Source organism: Dendropsophus ebraccatus, chromosome 3 (assembly GCF_027789765.1).
Source record: "Dendropsophus ebraccatus isolate aDenEbr1 chromosome 3, aDenEbr1.pat, whole genome shotgun sequence".
Lineage (NCBI taxonomy): Eukaryota > Metazoa > Chordata > Amphibia > Anura > Hylidae > Dendropsophus > Dendropsophus ebraccatus.
This window is the reverse complement of record NC_091456.1, coordinates 12685585-12699609: the sequence shown is the minus strand read 5'-3', so window position 1 is coordinate 12699609 and position 14025 is coordinate 12685585. Positions and strand designations below refer to the sequence as shown.

Below are 14025 nucleotides of genomic sequence, written 5' to 3'. Positions count from 1 at the left end.
GGCCCAATATTCTGCTGTTTTATAGCTGCAAACTTTGCAGTGCATAATGAAAGCGTACGGTATTGCGGCGCTCCCATGGAGCATCGGTGCCGGAGTTTCAGACAAAAATAGGACAGGATCTAAAAATCCTGACCTATTTTCCAGAGCAAATACCCGTCAGGAGAAATCCTGAAGGGTGTCCATCACTAATGTCTGGAAATTCATTTGGTTTTCCTGATAAGAAATCCAGATGGATATTCCGGACATGTGAAGAGGGCCTGAGAGAGACCAAAAAAAAATTAAAATCTCACACAATTTATATAAAAACAAAAGTATTACCATGGAGATGCCGGGGATTGAACCCGGGGCCTCATACATGCAAAGCATGCGCTCTACCACTGAGCTACATCCCCTATTTCTTGGTGTAAAAACATAGTACGTGTTACACTGGTATGTACTATTGATATATACAGGTGCCTGTCAGGTTTTACTGTGTATGTTGCAATCAATATTAATCACAGCATAAACAGGGTTAAACTCCCTTGATCAGACTGACGTCTGTTCCTGGTAACTGCAGACAGGTACGAGCTGTAACATACAGCTGACACCCACTGCCATATAGTGCTAGTTTAGATTCTGAGCTCACACTATGCAACGACCGCTGTGACAAGGCACATCAGCGGTCTTTAAGAGGTTAAATATTTTTCCATAGAATGCTAACTTTCTGACACCAGAAAGCTATGCTGCGTTTACACGGAATGATTATCGTTCGAATTTTCGCATTAATGATCATTTGAGCGATAATCGGCTCGTGTAAACACAGTGAACGATTAAGCAATGAGCGAGAAATCGTTCATTTTGATCTTTCAACATGTTCGCAGATGGCTTCATGTAAACAGTCTTTCACCGATTCACCCTATGTGTGAGATAGGCTTAAGCGATGTTAAGACGATCGCAATAACTATTTTCCCAAACGATATATCGTTCGTCTAAACATTGTTATAAAAAACACATTTGTTACTTCAAAATCGTTAATCATTCGACTGGGCGAATTATCGCTCCGTGTAAACGCAGCATTAGATATATATATATCTCACTGAGTCAATCAATAACCATTCCAATTCTTACATGTACTATAAACCAATGTATCACTGCAGCATGTAATCTGCAATATTTTATTAGGCATGCATTAAAAATAACCAGAAGTCCAGGAGGGGATTCTCATATATTTAAATGTCAAGTGTGAGATCATTTAATCCAATATATTATACTGGTTGGTCAAATAACATTAAGAAAGCTGACCCACTTTACTGTCCAACAGAGAGAGGTATATCATGACATGACTGGTGACATACACACATCTGGCACCAGGGTCTCTACGTGTTTCACCCACACATTGGGCTCATCAGGAGACCAACAATACTTAAAGGAGAACATATATAAGGGCCACATCAACCAAGATACATAGGATACCACCTATATTATATATCATCCATGGGATTCTGTAAGTTGCTCGTATGAGCCAAGGCATATCCTATGAATCTTGGTTGATGTGGCTCTTATTTATGCTCTTCTTTAAGTATTGTTGGTCTCCTGATGAGCCCAATGTGTGGGTGAAACACGTAGAGACCCTGGTGCCAGATATGTGTATGTCACCAGTCATGTCATGATATACCTCTCTCTCTCTCTGTTGGACAGTAAAGTAGGTCATCTTTCTTAATATTATTTAACCAACGAATATGATGTATGATATATTAGAATAAATGATCTCACACTTGACATTTAAGTATATGAGAATTCCCTCCTGGACTTCTGGTTATTTTGAATGCATACCTAATAAAATATTGTGTTTTTAGATTACATGCTGCAGTGATTCATTACTTTCTGACACCAGTTCATTTAAAAACTTTTTTTGCTCCAGAATTCCCCTTTAACAGTTAGACTATTGGTCTAGTAAGGTTAGTGTGAGCAGTTTCACACAGCCGAAATAGCTCAGTTGGGAGAGCGTTAGACTGAAGATCTAAAGGTCCCTGGTTCGATCCCGGGTTTCGGCAAATCTTTTTTGCTTAATTCATTGCTGTGTTGTGGATTCCATTTGGGGCAGAGGGAGCATAAGTGATCCTAGTGGGCTATAGATTGTGTACAACAATACCTGATATATTCAGAAGCGAAATCAACACTGGTAAAGAGGGAGGAGCTGAGGAAGGGGGGAAGTAAGCATTTAGCATTGACGGAGGAGAAGGAGGCGGCAGCATGAGAGCAATACTGTGGCAAAACACCTCATAGCCAATCCTCGTTAGTATAGTGGTAAGTATCCCCGCCTGTCACGCGGGAGACCGGGGTTCGATTCCCCGACGGGGAGGCAAAGTTTTTATTTTATTTTTCCCCTTTAATCAGGAGCAATGAAGCCCTGTGCTGTGCTGGATGGGTTCTAGAAGAGGGCAGTGAAGGCATGTGCTCTGCTGGACGGAATCTAGAAGGCATGTGCTGTGTTTGATGGATTCTAGAACCCACAGTGTAGGCATGTGCTAGACGGGTTCTAGAAGGCATGTGCTGTGTTTGATGGATTCTAGAACCCACAGTGTAGGCATGTGCTGGATGGGTTCTAGAACAAGGAGCAGCAAAGGGCTGTGCAGGACTGGTTCTAAAATCAGTGAAGGCATGTGCTTGGATGGGTTCTAGAGTCTAGACCCAGGAGCAGTGAAGGCATGCGCTGTGCTTGCCGGGCTCTTTCTACAGATGAAATCACCAGTGTTGTGTTACAGTGACGTTTCACAACATCTCCCTTATAATGCAGTGTTTCTTCTCCCCCCTTTCCTGTGACTCCTTCCTCAGGGGGAGGTGTGGGCTTTACACCCATCTAGCTCTGTGCTAAAAAGGTCAACCAGAGCCACTCCTCGTTAGTATAGTGGTAAGTATCCCCGCCTGTCACGCGGGAGACCGGGGTTCGATTCCCCGACGGGGAGGTTCATAGTTTTTTATTTTTTATCACCTTCATTTTGGGTCATAATAAGTCCACAAAGAAGATTGTTTTATGAAAAGCATTGCATGCGCCGTTTTTTTTTTTTTTTCTCAAATAGGGTTGAACATCTGATTTACATTATACATGTCTGTTGTGTTCATGTTTATTCGCATTGATGTGTCACACACACTTTCTCTTTATTTACATGACTATAATGTGTATTGAACTGTCTCATATATACTGTATATACTCAGTCTCATATATACATAGTCCAATATATACTGTATATACTCAGTCTCATATATACTTAGTCCAATCTATACTGTCACATATATACTTTGTATACTTAGTCCAATATATACTGTATATACTCAGTCTCATATATACTTAGTCCAATATATACTGCATATACTGGCTCATATATACTGTATCTACTTAGTCTCATATATACTTAGTACAATATATACTGCATATACTCAGTCTCATATATACTTAGTTTAATACATACGGTTACATATATACTGTGTATACTTAGTCCAATATATATCGTATATACTCTGTCTGATATACTTAGTCCAATATATACTGTATATACTCAGTCTCATATATACTTAGTCCAATATATACTGTATATTCTCTCTCATATATACTTAGTCCAATATATACTGTATATACTCAGTCTCATATATACTTAGTCCAATATATACTGTATATACTGTCTCATATATACTGTATATACTCTGTCTGATATATACATAGTCCAACATATACTGTCACATATATACTTAGTCCAATATAATACTTTATATACTCAGTCTCATACATACTTAGTACAATATATACTGCATATACTGGCTCATATATACTGTATCTACTTAGTCTCATATATACTTAGTACAATATATACTGCATATACTCAGTCTCATATATACTTAGTTTAATACATACGGTTACATATATATTGTGTATACTTAGTCCAATATATATCGTATATACTCTGATATACTTAGTCGAATATATACTGTATATACGCTGTCTCAAATATACTTAATCCAATACTGTTACACATACTGTAAATACTTGGTCTCATATATAGTTAGTCCTATATATATGTCACATATATACTGTGTATACTCACTCAATATATACTGAATATACTCAGTTTAATATATACTGTATATACACCCCAGGCTGAGGAGCCTTTCTTGTGCTTTCTGTCAGCGGTGAGCCGCCCATCCCCCAGCGCCCTCCGCCGCTCACACAATGCAGCCCGTGTGTAACCAGCAGCGCACAAAGAGTCCAGCATGTTCTATGAGGGGCCCCAGAGAGGTGGAGTTATTATCAAGTCCCGGCGTCACTGTGTCCCTGCTATAAGCGTGCTCTTCCGCCATCGTCGTTCTCTTCATAACATATTTATGCCTAGCTCCCACGAACCCCATAGTTTCACCTTGTACTGAACGCTACCCACTAATGCGGTGGTCGCCCATCTTGTAGTACAGCTCTATAAGTGACACTGTAGAGAACGTCACAACACGTCAAGTAGTCCCATTCTAGCAGCTTCCGCGGAAGGTTACTCTAGCTATCTATATAAACAGTCGCTCGTACGCGCACTGCTCATTCCTTGCCCATTGCGGAGGAGAGAGCCTGTGTGTCCGGGAGCCTATACACCTTGTAGTAAGTATGAGCGCCTCACAGCCGCCGCGACTCACCTGTTATTTCATTGCTAAATGCTTGTTAATATTGTGTGAATATGGACTGATATATTATGTAATAAGGGTAGTGTAATTAAGGGGGTTTGAACAGAGTTGTATAAAGATGGCGAATGAAGTAACTCTCTTATGGCCTAGTCAGTGACTGTATGTGGTGTTCGGTCGATGTGGCGTCCTCGGGTAAGCGCCCGCCATTGCCGTTATGGAATGACGCAGCAGCTGTGAGGGGAGACAATAGGGGGCGGGGCTTGCTGCCGTTGGGGCGGGGCTGGCGCCTGTACAGCCAGCAGGGTCTGTCATCGATTTTACTGGCTAATTTTGGCGGGCTCCTGGGTTTAGGCTTCTTTAGAAGGAATGGGCTGTGAGACTCCTCTGGTATAGGTCGGGGGTCTGGCCTAGTTTTATTTGTAAGGGTACTATTACACCAACAGATCTGACGACAGATTATCTGCCAAAGATTTGAAGCCAAACCCAGGAGTGGATTTGAAAAGAGGAGAAATCTAGTCTTTCCTTTATGACCTGGTCTGTTTATAGTCCGTTCCTGGGTTTGGCTTCAAATCTTTGGCAGATAATCTTTCGTCAGATCTGTTGGTGTAATAGTACCCTAAGACACAGGTTGAAGGCAGTGGTTTTTTTTTTTTTTTTGGGTGAGTCCTCCATTAATGACTACCTGCTCAGCCAGTGACTGCCTACAGGGGGCACTACCCCAGTCAGGGTTTGGTTGAGCTGGACTCCTGGGGTAAACACTACTTTCTTGACTCAATCCCCTTGTAATTTGTATCAGTGGGATCGTGTCAAGTTGTATATTTACCTGCGGATCTTCAGAAGATTTTATTTAAATAACTGAACACAGCATCAAAATCTGCACCATCACATCTGCTGTGGATCCTGTAGGTGTGAACGCACACTTAGGGTACAAACACACATTGTATTTGCAGCAGATTTCATGCTGTGTTCAGTTATTTAGATCTAATCTGCGTATCGCAGCAGAAAATACGCTGCGTATACGGTGTGTTTGTACCCTTAGGGTGCGTTCACACCTACAGGATCCGCAGCAGATTTGATGCTGTTTTCAGTTCATTAAATGAAATCTGCTGCGGATCCGGTTAAGTGTGAACGTACCCTTAAAGGGGTTTTCTGATTTGAAGTGAATCTGTATTGCCTCAGTACAGCGCCCAAACCTTCAGTACTGTTCATTAGTACCTCCTTATCCATACCAGGTTCTGGGGTCTGTCTGTCTCCTGGGGCTGGTATTCTGAAACTTTTTATTCAAGTGTCGCCATGTCAAAGGGGTGTCCATGCTTTGGGCCTGCAGAACATGAAGGTCTGGCCCAGGGAAAGAGATTGATGCTTTAGGCCCTGCCCCTTTGACATGGCACTACTAGAATTTTTTTTCTTACCCAAACACCAGCCCTAGGAAAAAGACTAACCCCCAGACCAGGCTTGTATTGAGAACAGATAACAAGTGGTACTGGGTTCATTCATAATAATGGAGCTGGGGGCAAGAAGGTTGGACCCCCACTATTTTATACTTGTCCCCTATTCTGTAGGTAAGGGAAAGAAGGGCAAATCAAGAAAACCTCTTAATAGTTCCATGTAAAATGTGTCCCCCACACAGAGTATATTGAACCATCTTGGAGGGAGGGAGGGGGGGGGGGGGGGGGCAAAAGTCCAGTGTTAAACTGGGATGGCAGTCATGCATGTACACTGTAACAATATTTATTCTCTATAGAAGACGCAGACTGGGCACTGTGCTTGTTTGTTCCAAAAAGTTCACATCTAGGATCAAATGGAGCCAGTGACACCCATGCTCGATCCAGTTTTTCATACTAATGGGAGACCCCAATCCTTGTATTGTGGCATTACAGCTCAGTGTCACTGATGTGAATGGAGTTTTAATACCACACACAGCCTGAGAACAGGATTATACTGCAATCATTAATTGCATGTAGAATTTTAATTAAAGTTTCCTTATGTTTGTGACTGTATAATGGAGCAGTGCAACTTTCTGAAATAAGGTTTATCAGTTGCTATTTTCATAAGGGTTTACAGCAGTGCTTCTCAATTCCAGTCCTTAGGCCTCAACAATAGGTCATGTTTTGAGGATTTGCCATACAAAGAACTGTGATAATACCTGATGCACTGAGTATAATTATATCACCTGTGAAATACTAAGGAAATCCTCAAAACATGACCTGTTGGTGAGGACTGGAATTGAGAAGCACTGGTTTACAGGAAATGTATATTCTGTCCAGGCCATTAGTTCCATATTTCCTCAGTTTTACCTTAAAGGGAACCTGTCACCCCCCGTACCGGGGTGACAGGCTCCCGACCCCCCGTTAGAGACCCCTATACTTACCTCATCCCGCCGGGTCCCGCTTCTGGATTCGGTCGGGTCCCGGAGATCTCAGCCGCTGCAGCCCGGCGCACGCGCTGAGAGATGAGTCCAACACCCATAGAGAATGACAGGAGAGTCCAGCGCTCCGTCATTCTCTATGAGCGTTGGACTCATCTGTCAGCGCGCGCGTCGGGCTGTAGCGGCTGAGATCTCCGGGACCCGACCGAATCCAGAAGCGGGACCCGGCGGGATGAGGTAAGTATAGGGGTCTCTAACGGGGGGTTGGGAGCCTGTCACCCCGGCACGGGGGGTGACAGGTTCCCTTTAAACAATATTGCTTTCACTTAGTATTTAGAATGCTAAATGTTCCTTTTTTTATTTCAGAACATGCAGATTTTTGTGAAGACTCTCACTGGGAAGACCATCACACTAGAGGTTGAACCAAGTGATACTATTGAGAATGTCAAAGCAAAAATTCAGGACAAAGAAGGCATTCCACCTGACCAACAGAGATTGATCTTTGCTGGCAAGCAGCTAGAAGATGGCCGTACACTCTCAGATTACAATATTCAAAAAGAATCCACCTTGCACTTAGTCCTTCGTCTTAGAGGTGGCATGCAAATCTTTGTGAAGACCCTGACTGGCAAAACAATTACTCTAGAAGTGGAACCTAGTGACACCATTGAGAATGTGAAGGCTAAAATTCAAGATAAAGAGGGTATCCCTCCAGACCAACAGAGGTTGATCTTTGCTGGTAAACAGCTTGAAGATGGTCGCACTCTCTCAGACTATAACATTCAAAAAGAATCCACCCTGCATCTGGTCCTCCGCTTGAGAGGTGGCATGCAAATTTTTGTAAAGACCCTTACTGGCAAAACAATTACTCTAGAAGTGGAACCTAGTGACACCATTGAGAATGTGAAAGCCAAAATCCAAGACAAAGAAGGCATTCCCCCTGATCAACAGAGATTGATTTTTGCTGGCAAACAACTTGAAGATGGTCGCACCCTCTCAGACTATAATATTCAAAAAGAGTCTACTCTGCACTTAGTCTTGCGTCTAAGGGGTGGCATGCAAATTTTTGTGAAGACTCTGACTGGCAAAACAATAACTCTTGAGGTTGAACCTAGTGACACCATTGAGAATGTAAAGGCCAAAATCCAAGACAAAGAAGGCATTCCACCTGACCAACAAAGATTGATCTTTGCTGGCAAACAGCTGGAAGATGGTCGTACCCTCTCAGACTATAACATTCAAAAAGAATCCACCCTACATCTGGTCCTCCGCCTGAGAGGTGGCATGCAAATCTTTGTGAAGACCCTGACTGGCAAAACAATTACTCTAGAGGTGGAACCTAGTGACACCATTGAGAATGTGAAAGCTAAAATCCAAGACAAAGAAGGCATTCCCCCTGATCAACAAAGATTGATTTTTGCTGGTAAACAGCTTGAAGATGGCCGCACACTTTCTGATTACAATATTCAGAAAGAATCCACTCTTCACTTGGTGTTGCGTCTAAGAGGTGGCATGCAAATTTTTGTGAAGACCCTGACTGGCAAAACAATAACTCTTGAGGTTGAACCTAGTGACACCATTGAGAATGTAAAGGCTAAAATCCAAGACAAAGAAGGCATTCCACCTGACCAACAAAGATTGATATTTGCGGGTAAACAACTTGAAGATGGTCGTACCCTCTCAGACTACAACATCCAAAAAGAGTCCACCTTGCACTTAGTCCTTCGTCTTAGAGGTGGCATGCAAATCTTTGTGAAGACCCTGACTGGCAAAACAATTACTCTAGAAGTGGAACCTAGTGACACCATTGAGAATGTGAAGGCCAAAATCCAAGACAAAGAAGGAATTCCCCCTGACCAACAAAGATTGATTTTTGCTGGCAAACAACTTGAAGATGGTCGCACCCTCTCAGACTATAATATTCAAAAAGAGTCTACTTTGCACTTAGTCTTGCGTCTTAGAGGTGGCATGCAAATCTTCGTGAAGACCCTGACTGGCAAAACAATTACCCTAGAAGTGGAACCTAGTGACACCATTGAAAATGTGAAAGCTAAAATCCAAGATAAAGAAGGTATCCCTCCAGATCAACAGAGGTTGATTTTTGCTGGAAAGCAGCTAGAAGATGGTCGCACTTTATCAGACTACAATATACAGAAAGAGTCAACTCTGCACCTTGTCCTGCGTTTGAGGGGTGGTGTCTGAAGCATGACAATCAAGAAGTTTTGCTCTTTTTTGTAGTTTTCTGAGTCATGCTTTTTATTGCACTTTGTTTCATTAAAGTTACTGCATTCCAAAAAAATCTTTGTACTTTTTGTTTAATTGCAAATTAGTCTAGTTTTCTTACAGCTTACATAGACACACTAGTCAGAGGTCAGTTTCCACTTGAGTTGAATTGAAAACTATGTAAAGGGCCTTTTACACGGGCCGATTATCGGCCAAGAGCATTGTAAGAAATACTTCTATGGCTGATTATCAGCCCATCTAAGTGGCAGTGATCAGCTGAGGATGGGGATAATGGATGGGCCCAATCCTTGGCTGATCGTGTCTTAAGAGCAGTCTACAAAATGTATTGGTGGAAACACACCTTCCTGTGTAACTAAACCATGTGAGGCCAATAATGATAGAGTGCGCTAAAATTGTGATCTGTCATCCTCCTAAACTTTCCCGACAGCTGGGGAGACATAGCAGGAGAGCTGGATGCCAGATCACAGCAGTTCACTTGGTAAGTATACATTGCTGTGTGGTCTGGAAACTGACAGCATGGATATATGGCTGCACAAACTATACAAGTTCATGCAGCCCAGTGGTTTGATTTCTCTTGCCATGGAATGGCAAAGCAATTGGCCCATGGCCAATTGTGTAATGTTAACCCTTTAAGGACAGAGCAAATTTCGATTTTTGCGTTTTCGGTTTTTCCTCCTTGTGCATAAAAGGCCATAGCACTTGCATTTTTCCACCTAGAGACCCACATGACCCCTTATTTTTTGCGTCACTAATTGTACTTTGCAATGACAGGCTGAATTTTTGCATAAAGTACACTGCGAAACCAGAAAAAAATTCAAAGTGTGATGAAATTGAAAAATAAAACGCATTTTGTTTATTTGGGGGAAATGTGTTTTTACGCCATTCGCCCTGGGGTAAAACTGACTTGTTATATATGTTCCTCAAGTCGTTACGATTAAAACGATATGTAACATGTATAACTTATATTGTATCGGATGGCCTGTAAAAAATTTAAACCATTGTCAACAAATATACGACACTTAAAACCGCTCCATTCCCAGGCTTATAGCGCTTTTATCCTTTGGTCTATGGGGCTGTGTCAGGTGTCATTTTTTGCGCCATGATGTGTTCTTTCTATCAGTACCTTGATTGCGCATATACGACTTTTTGATCGCTTTTTATTACAATTTTTCTGGATTTGATGCGACCAAAAATGCGCAATTTTGCACTTTGGGATTTTTTGGCGCTGACGCCATTTACCGTGCGAGATCAGGAATATGAATAATTAATAGTTTGGGCGATTACGCACGCGGCGATAGCAAACATGTTTATTTATTTATTTATTTATTTACTTTTATTTATAACCTGGGAAAAGGGGGGTGATTCAGACTTTTATTAGGGGAGGGGGCTTTTTACTATTAACAACATTTTTTTTTTAACTTTTACACTTATACTAGAAGCCCCCCTAGGGGACTTCTAGTATAAGTGATCTGATCTCTCATAGAGATCTCTGCAGCATAGATATGCTGCAGAGATCCATGAGATAGGCACTCGTTTACTTCCGGCTGCTGCAGCCGGAAGTAAACGAGTGCCGAGCCGGGGACGGCGCCATCTTGGAGCGGTCCCCGGCCGGCTTCATTTACGGAGATCGCTCCTCCGGGATAACATCCCGGAGGAGCGATCTCCCCACTAGACACCAGGGATGACGCTGCGTCCGGTAATCGGATGCAGCTGTCAACTTTGACAGCTGCATCCGATTACTGTATTAGCGGGCACGGCGATCGGACCGTGCCCGCTAATACCTACGGTCCCGGGCTACACGCGGCACCCGGGACCGGCGCGGTTCAGAGCGGGGCCGCCGCGCGGCCCCGCTCTGAACTCCCTTACCGGCATCAGGGCGTAAATTTACGCCCGATGTCGTTAAGGGAAGGGGTTAAAGGACCCAAGAACACAAAGGGGAGATCAGGTTGCACTTTTCATTCCTCACAAACTCTTTGAAAAATGAAAGGTGGAATCTGATTGGTTGCTAGGGGCAACTAAGACAATTCTATTTTACACCAGTTTGATAAATCTCCCCCAAAGTGTTCTGTTAGCAGGCTTAGTCAAGGTTCACATTGCAAACAAGGGCTGTCACATATCTTTGACTTAAAAGGACCAGTTCACATGGAGTAAAACTGGTGGAATTCTCCGCTGTGGAATCTTGGTAGCCTCCATGTCATACAGGCAGTCTATGGGAGGCTCGAGCACCTCTCCCCACAGAAGAATCGACATGTCCTAAGCGGAGAGAGGAGGCACTTGAGCCTCCCATAAACTCTGTATGACATGGAGGCCAGCAGGATTGCCAGTTTTACTGTGTGAACTAAGGGTAATCCTGGATTGGAAAAACACCCCGTCCCCAGGCTTTATGGTATTAGTTTAGCTTTATTCACCTGAGCTGAAAACCCAATGGGAGAAAATGCAGAAATTTCGAGTTGTTGTGAATAGGTTAAGTACCAACAGCAATGCACACTAACCCAAACCAATACAGACGCTTGACAAGGATATGTTATAGTTTTACACTTACATAAATGCATATGTAAGTGGGACTAAAACACATGCAGAATATGTAGTAGTTAATGCAAAAGTAACTGATAGCTCCTGAGTCACATGATCCCAATGAGGTTTAAGTCGGCTCCTCTGAGGTGTGTAAAGTGAAACTGGCTCAGTTGCCCCTAGCAACCAATCAGATTCCACCTTTCATTTTTTTTTCAAAGAGTCTGAGGAATGAATTGTGGAATCTGGTTGCTAGAGGCAACTGAGCCAGTTTCACTTTACACCATGTTTGATAAATCTCCTTTAGGGTATGTTCACACTTACCGGATTTGCAGCTGATTTTCTGCTGCAGATCCGCAGCAGATTTCACTTAAATAACTGAACACAGCATCAAATCTGCTGCGGATCCTGTAGGTGTGAACGCACTGTCATTTTTGGTACTATCATGCCATTTTGCTAGATTCCAGGGAGGCTATTCTCACAAGCTGAGAGATTTATCAAAACCGGCACATCTACACTGATCTTGTCTAAATTCCATACCTTCCAATGAATCCATTACATCTCGGTTGCAGAAGGGACCAGCCCCACTGTCTAAATTTCCAAGTCAACCGATGTCTTTTCAGACGGTAACAATTGGTCTTTAGTTGGCTGATGCGGTTGCATTTGGAGTTCATTGTGTGTACACAATGGAGAACATCTGGATGGAAACAGATTACTGCAATGAAGTGATGCATTTACGTTGCATTATTGCGCAGCCTAAAATGAGCCGTATATTTCAGCCAATAAATGGTCAATGTGGTTAAAATCGTCCATGTTAATCAACTACTTAAAGGGAAAACTAACAGTCTTTGGTTCATGGGCTGTTACCTGCACTCCAGTCTACCGGCCCAGATGCTTCTGGGTAATGCTTCCTGCAGCCCAAGATCCTGTGATTGCATGCTAATGGTGCACAGTGTCCACTATGTTATGCATAAGGTATAAAGGATGAGTTGTAGATAAGAGGAGTAGCAGTAACATTATTAGGGCACTTTTTGTTATGTTCTCTTCAGTATAAGGGCTCCTCTCTGTTATGGGGACACTCTAGTATAGGGTCAACAATATTTTGGGGGCGCCTCTGTTATGTGGTGTCTGGTTAGTATGGTGCTACTATAGGTTTATGCTGTGTCCCCCACAAGCCCCTGACACATGATGCTGCCACCTCAGCACTGTCTCACACCTGTCACCTCAGCCCTCCTCACACATACCACGGCAGCGCTGCTCCCGGCCCTCCCCCTAACCCTCACCATCTTGCTGTGGGCTCTATGGACCGGTTTCCTGGCCTGTCATAGTTTAGTGTCTGGACCCAGTGCCTCATGCCCCCGGGCGGGCATCTCATGGGTGGGCGGCCTAGCAGGTAATGCAGCATGCAGCTCCAGTCCTTGTTCAAACTGGAGGCCGCCGGTAACCGCATGCCCGGGCGCTGCGCGCCACTGCTCCCCCTGCAGGTCAAAGCGCACATTTTTTTTCTTTTTGAAAATCAAAGTTACGTTTTTAAAATAAAGTCAATTCTAAATTTCTAGGCGAATTAATTAGGGTCCATTTACACAGAAAGATTATCTGACACGTTATCTGCCAAAGATTTCAAGCCAAAGCCAGAAATGGATTAGGAAAAGGGAGAAATTTCAGTCTTTCCTTTATGACCAGATTTCTGTTTATAGTCTGTTCCTGGCTTTGGCTTCAAATCTTTGGCAGATAATCTTTGTGTAAATGGACCCTTAGATTAATCGACCAGCCCTAGTTGCATTATTACTAGACAGGCTTTGTGATGCAAGAAATATAAATTTTACTGAAATATGACTTTTTCCACATGGTTCCCCTTCTTCTCAAATCTAGTTTCTGACCTGCTCTTCCTCTTTCCCCAAACTATGTCCCTGTGCTAGGTAACCTGCCACACCTGAGCTATCTAGTAGGTGAAGCATCGAATGTTGTGTTTACTCAGAGATTTATCTGACAGATCATTGAAGCCAAAGCCAGGAATGGAATTTCGGTCTTTCCTTTGACCTCTTCTCTGTTTATAGTCTGTTCCTGGCTTTGGCTAAAAAATCTGTCTGTAAACGTACCCTAATACTGAGGTAAGGTTGGAAATGTATAGCAGCTGACCCCCTAATACTTCACACTGCAGAATCCCTGACCACAACAAAACGGTATTCTTTTCGTAAGCTGCTGTCTCCTCCCTGAGGCCTATAAAAGGGAGTTCTGCTACTGCGAGCAAATAGCCCTGTCCAGAT

General features: G+C 43.0%; 1 protein-coding gene, 1 long non-coding RNA gene and 4 other non-coding genes across 6 annotated transcripts in view; 4 read left to right on the top strand and 2 right to left on the bottom strand.

The window, feature by feature from the left end:
* Positions 1-14025, bottom strand: part of LOC138785245 (uncharacterized) — a 71978-nt gene that overhangs the window by 19445 nt on the left and 38508 nt on the right. The window lies entirely within an intron of this gene.
* Positions 321-392, bottom strand: TRNAA-UGC (transfer RNA alanine (anticodon UGC)). Its single transcript has one exon. It is a non-coding gene; the product is annotated as a tRNA-Ala (tRNA).
* TRNAF-GAA (transfer RNA phenylalanine (anticodon GAA)) lies at positions 1961-2033 on the top strand. Its single transcript has one exon. It is a non-coding gene; the product is annotated as a tRNA-Phe (tRNA).
* On the top strand, positions 2270-2341 carry TRNAD-GUC (transfer RNA aspartic acid (anticodon GUC)). Its single transcript has one exon. It is a non-coding gene; the product is annotated as a tRNA-Asp (tRNA).
* Positions 2874-2945, top strand: TRNAD-GUC (transfer RNA aspartic acid (anticodon GUC)). Its single transcript has one exon. It is a non-coding gene; the product is annotated as a tRNA-Asp (tRNA).
* Positions 4507-9302, top strand: UBC (ubiquitin C). The gene is made up of 2 exons (XM_069960957.1): positions 4507-4615; positions 7373-9302. Exon 2 carries the CDS (start codon positions 7376-7378, stop codon positions 9203-9205), a length of 1830 nt encoding a protein of 609 aa, XP_069817058.1. The 5' UTR covers positions 4507-4615; positions 7373-7375; the 3' UTR covers positions 9206-9302.

Bases quoted from the DNA above. Each gene is read 5' to 3' on its own strand.
- UBC (XM_069960957.1), top strand. From the start codon at position 7,376: ATGCAGATTTTTGTGAAGACTCTCACTGGGAAGACCATCACACTAGAG.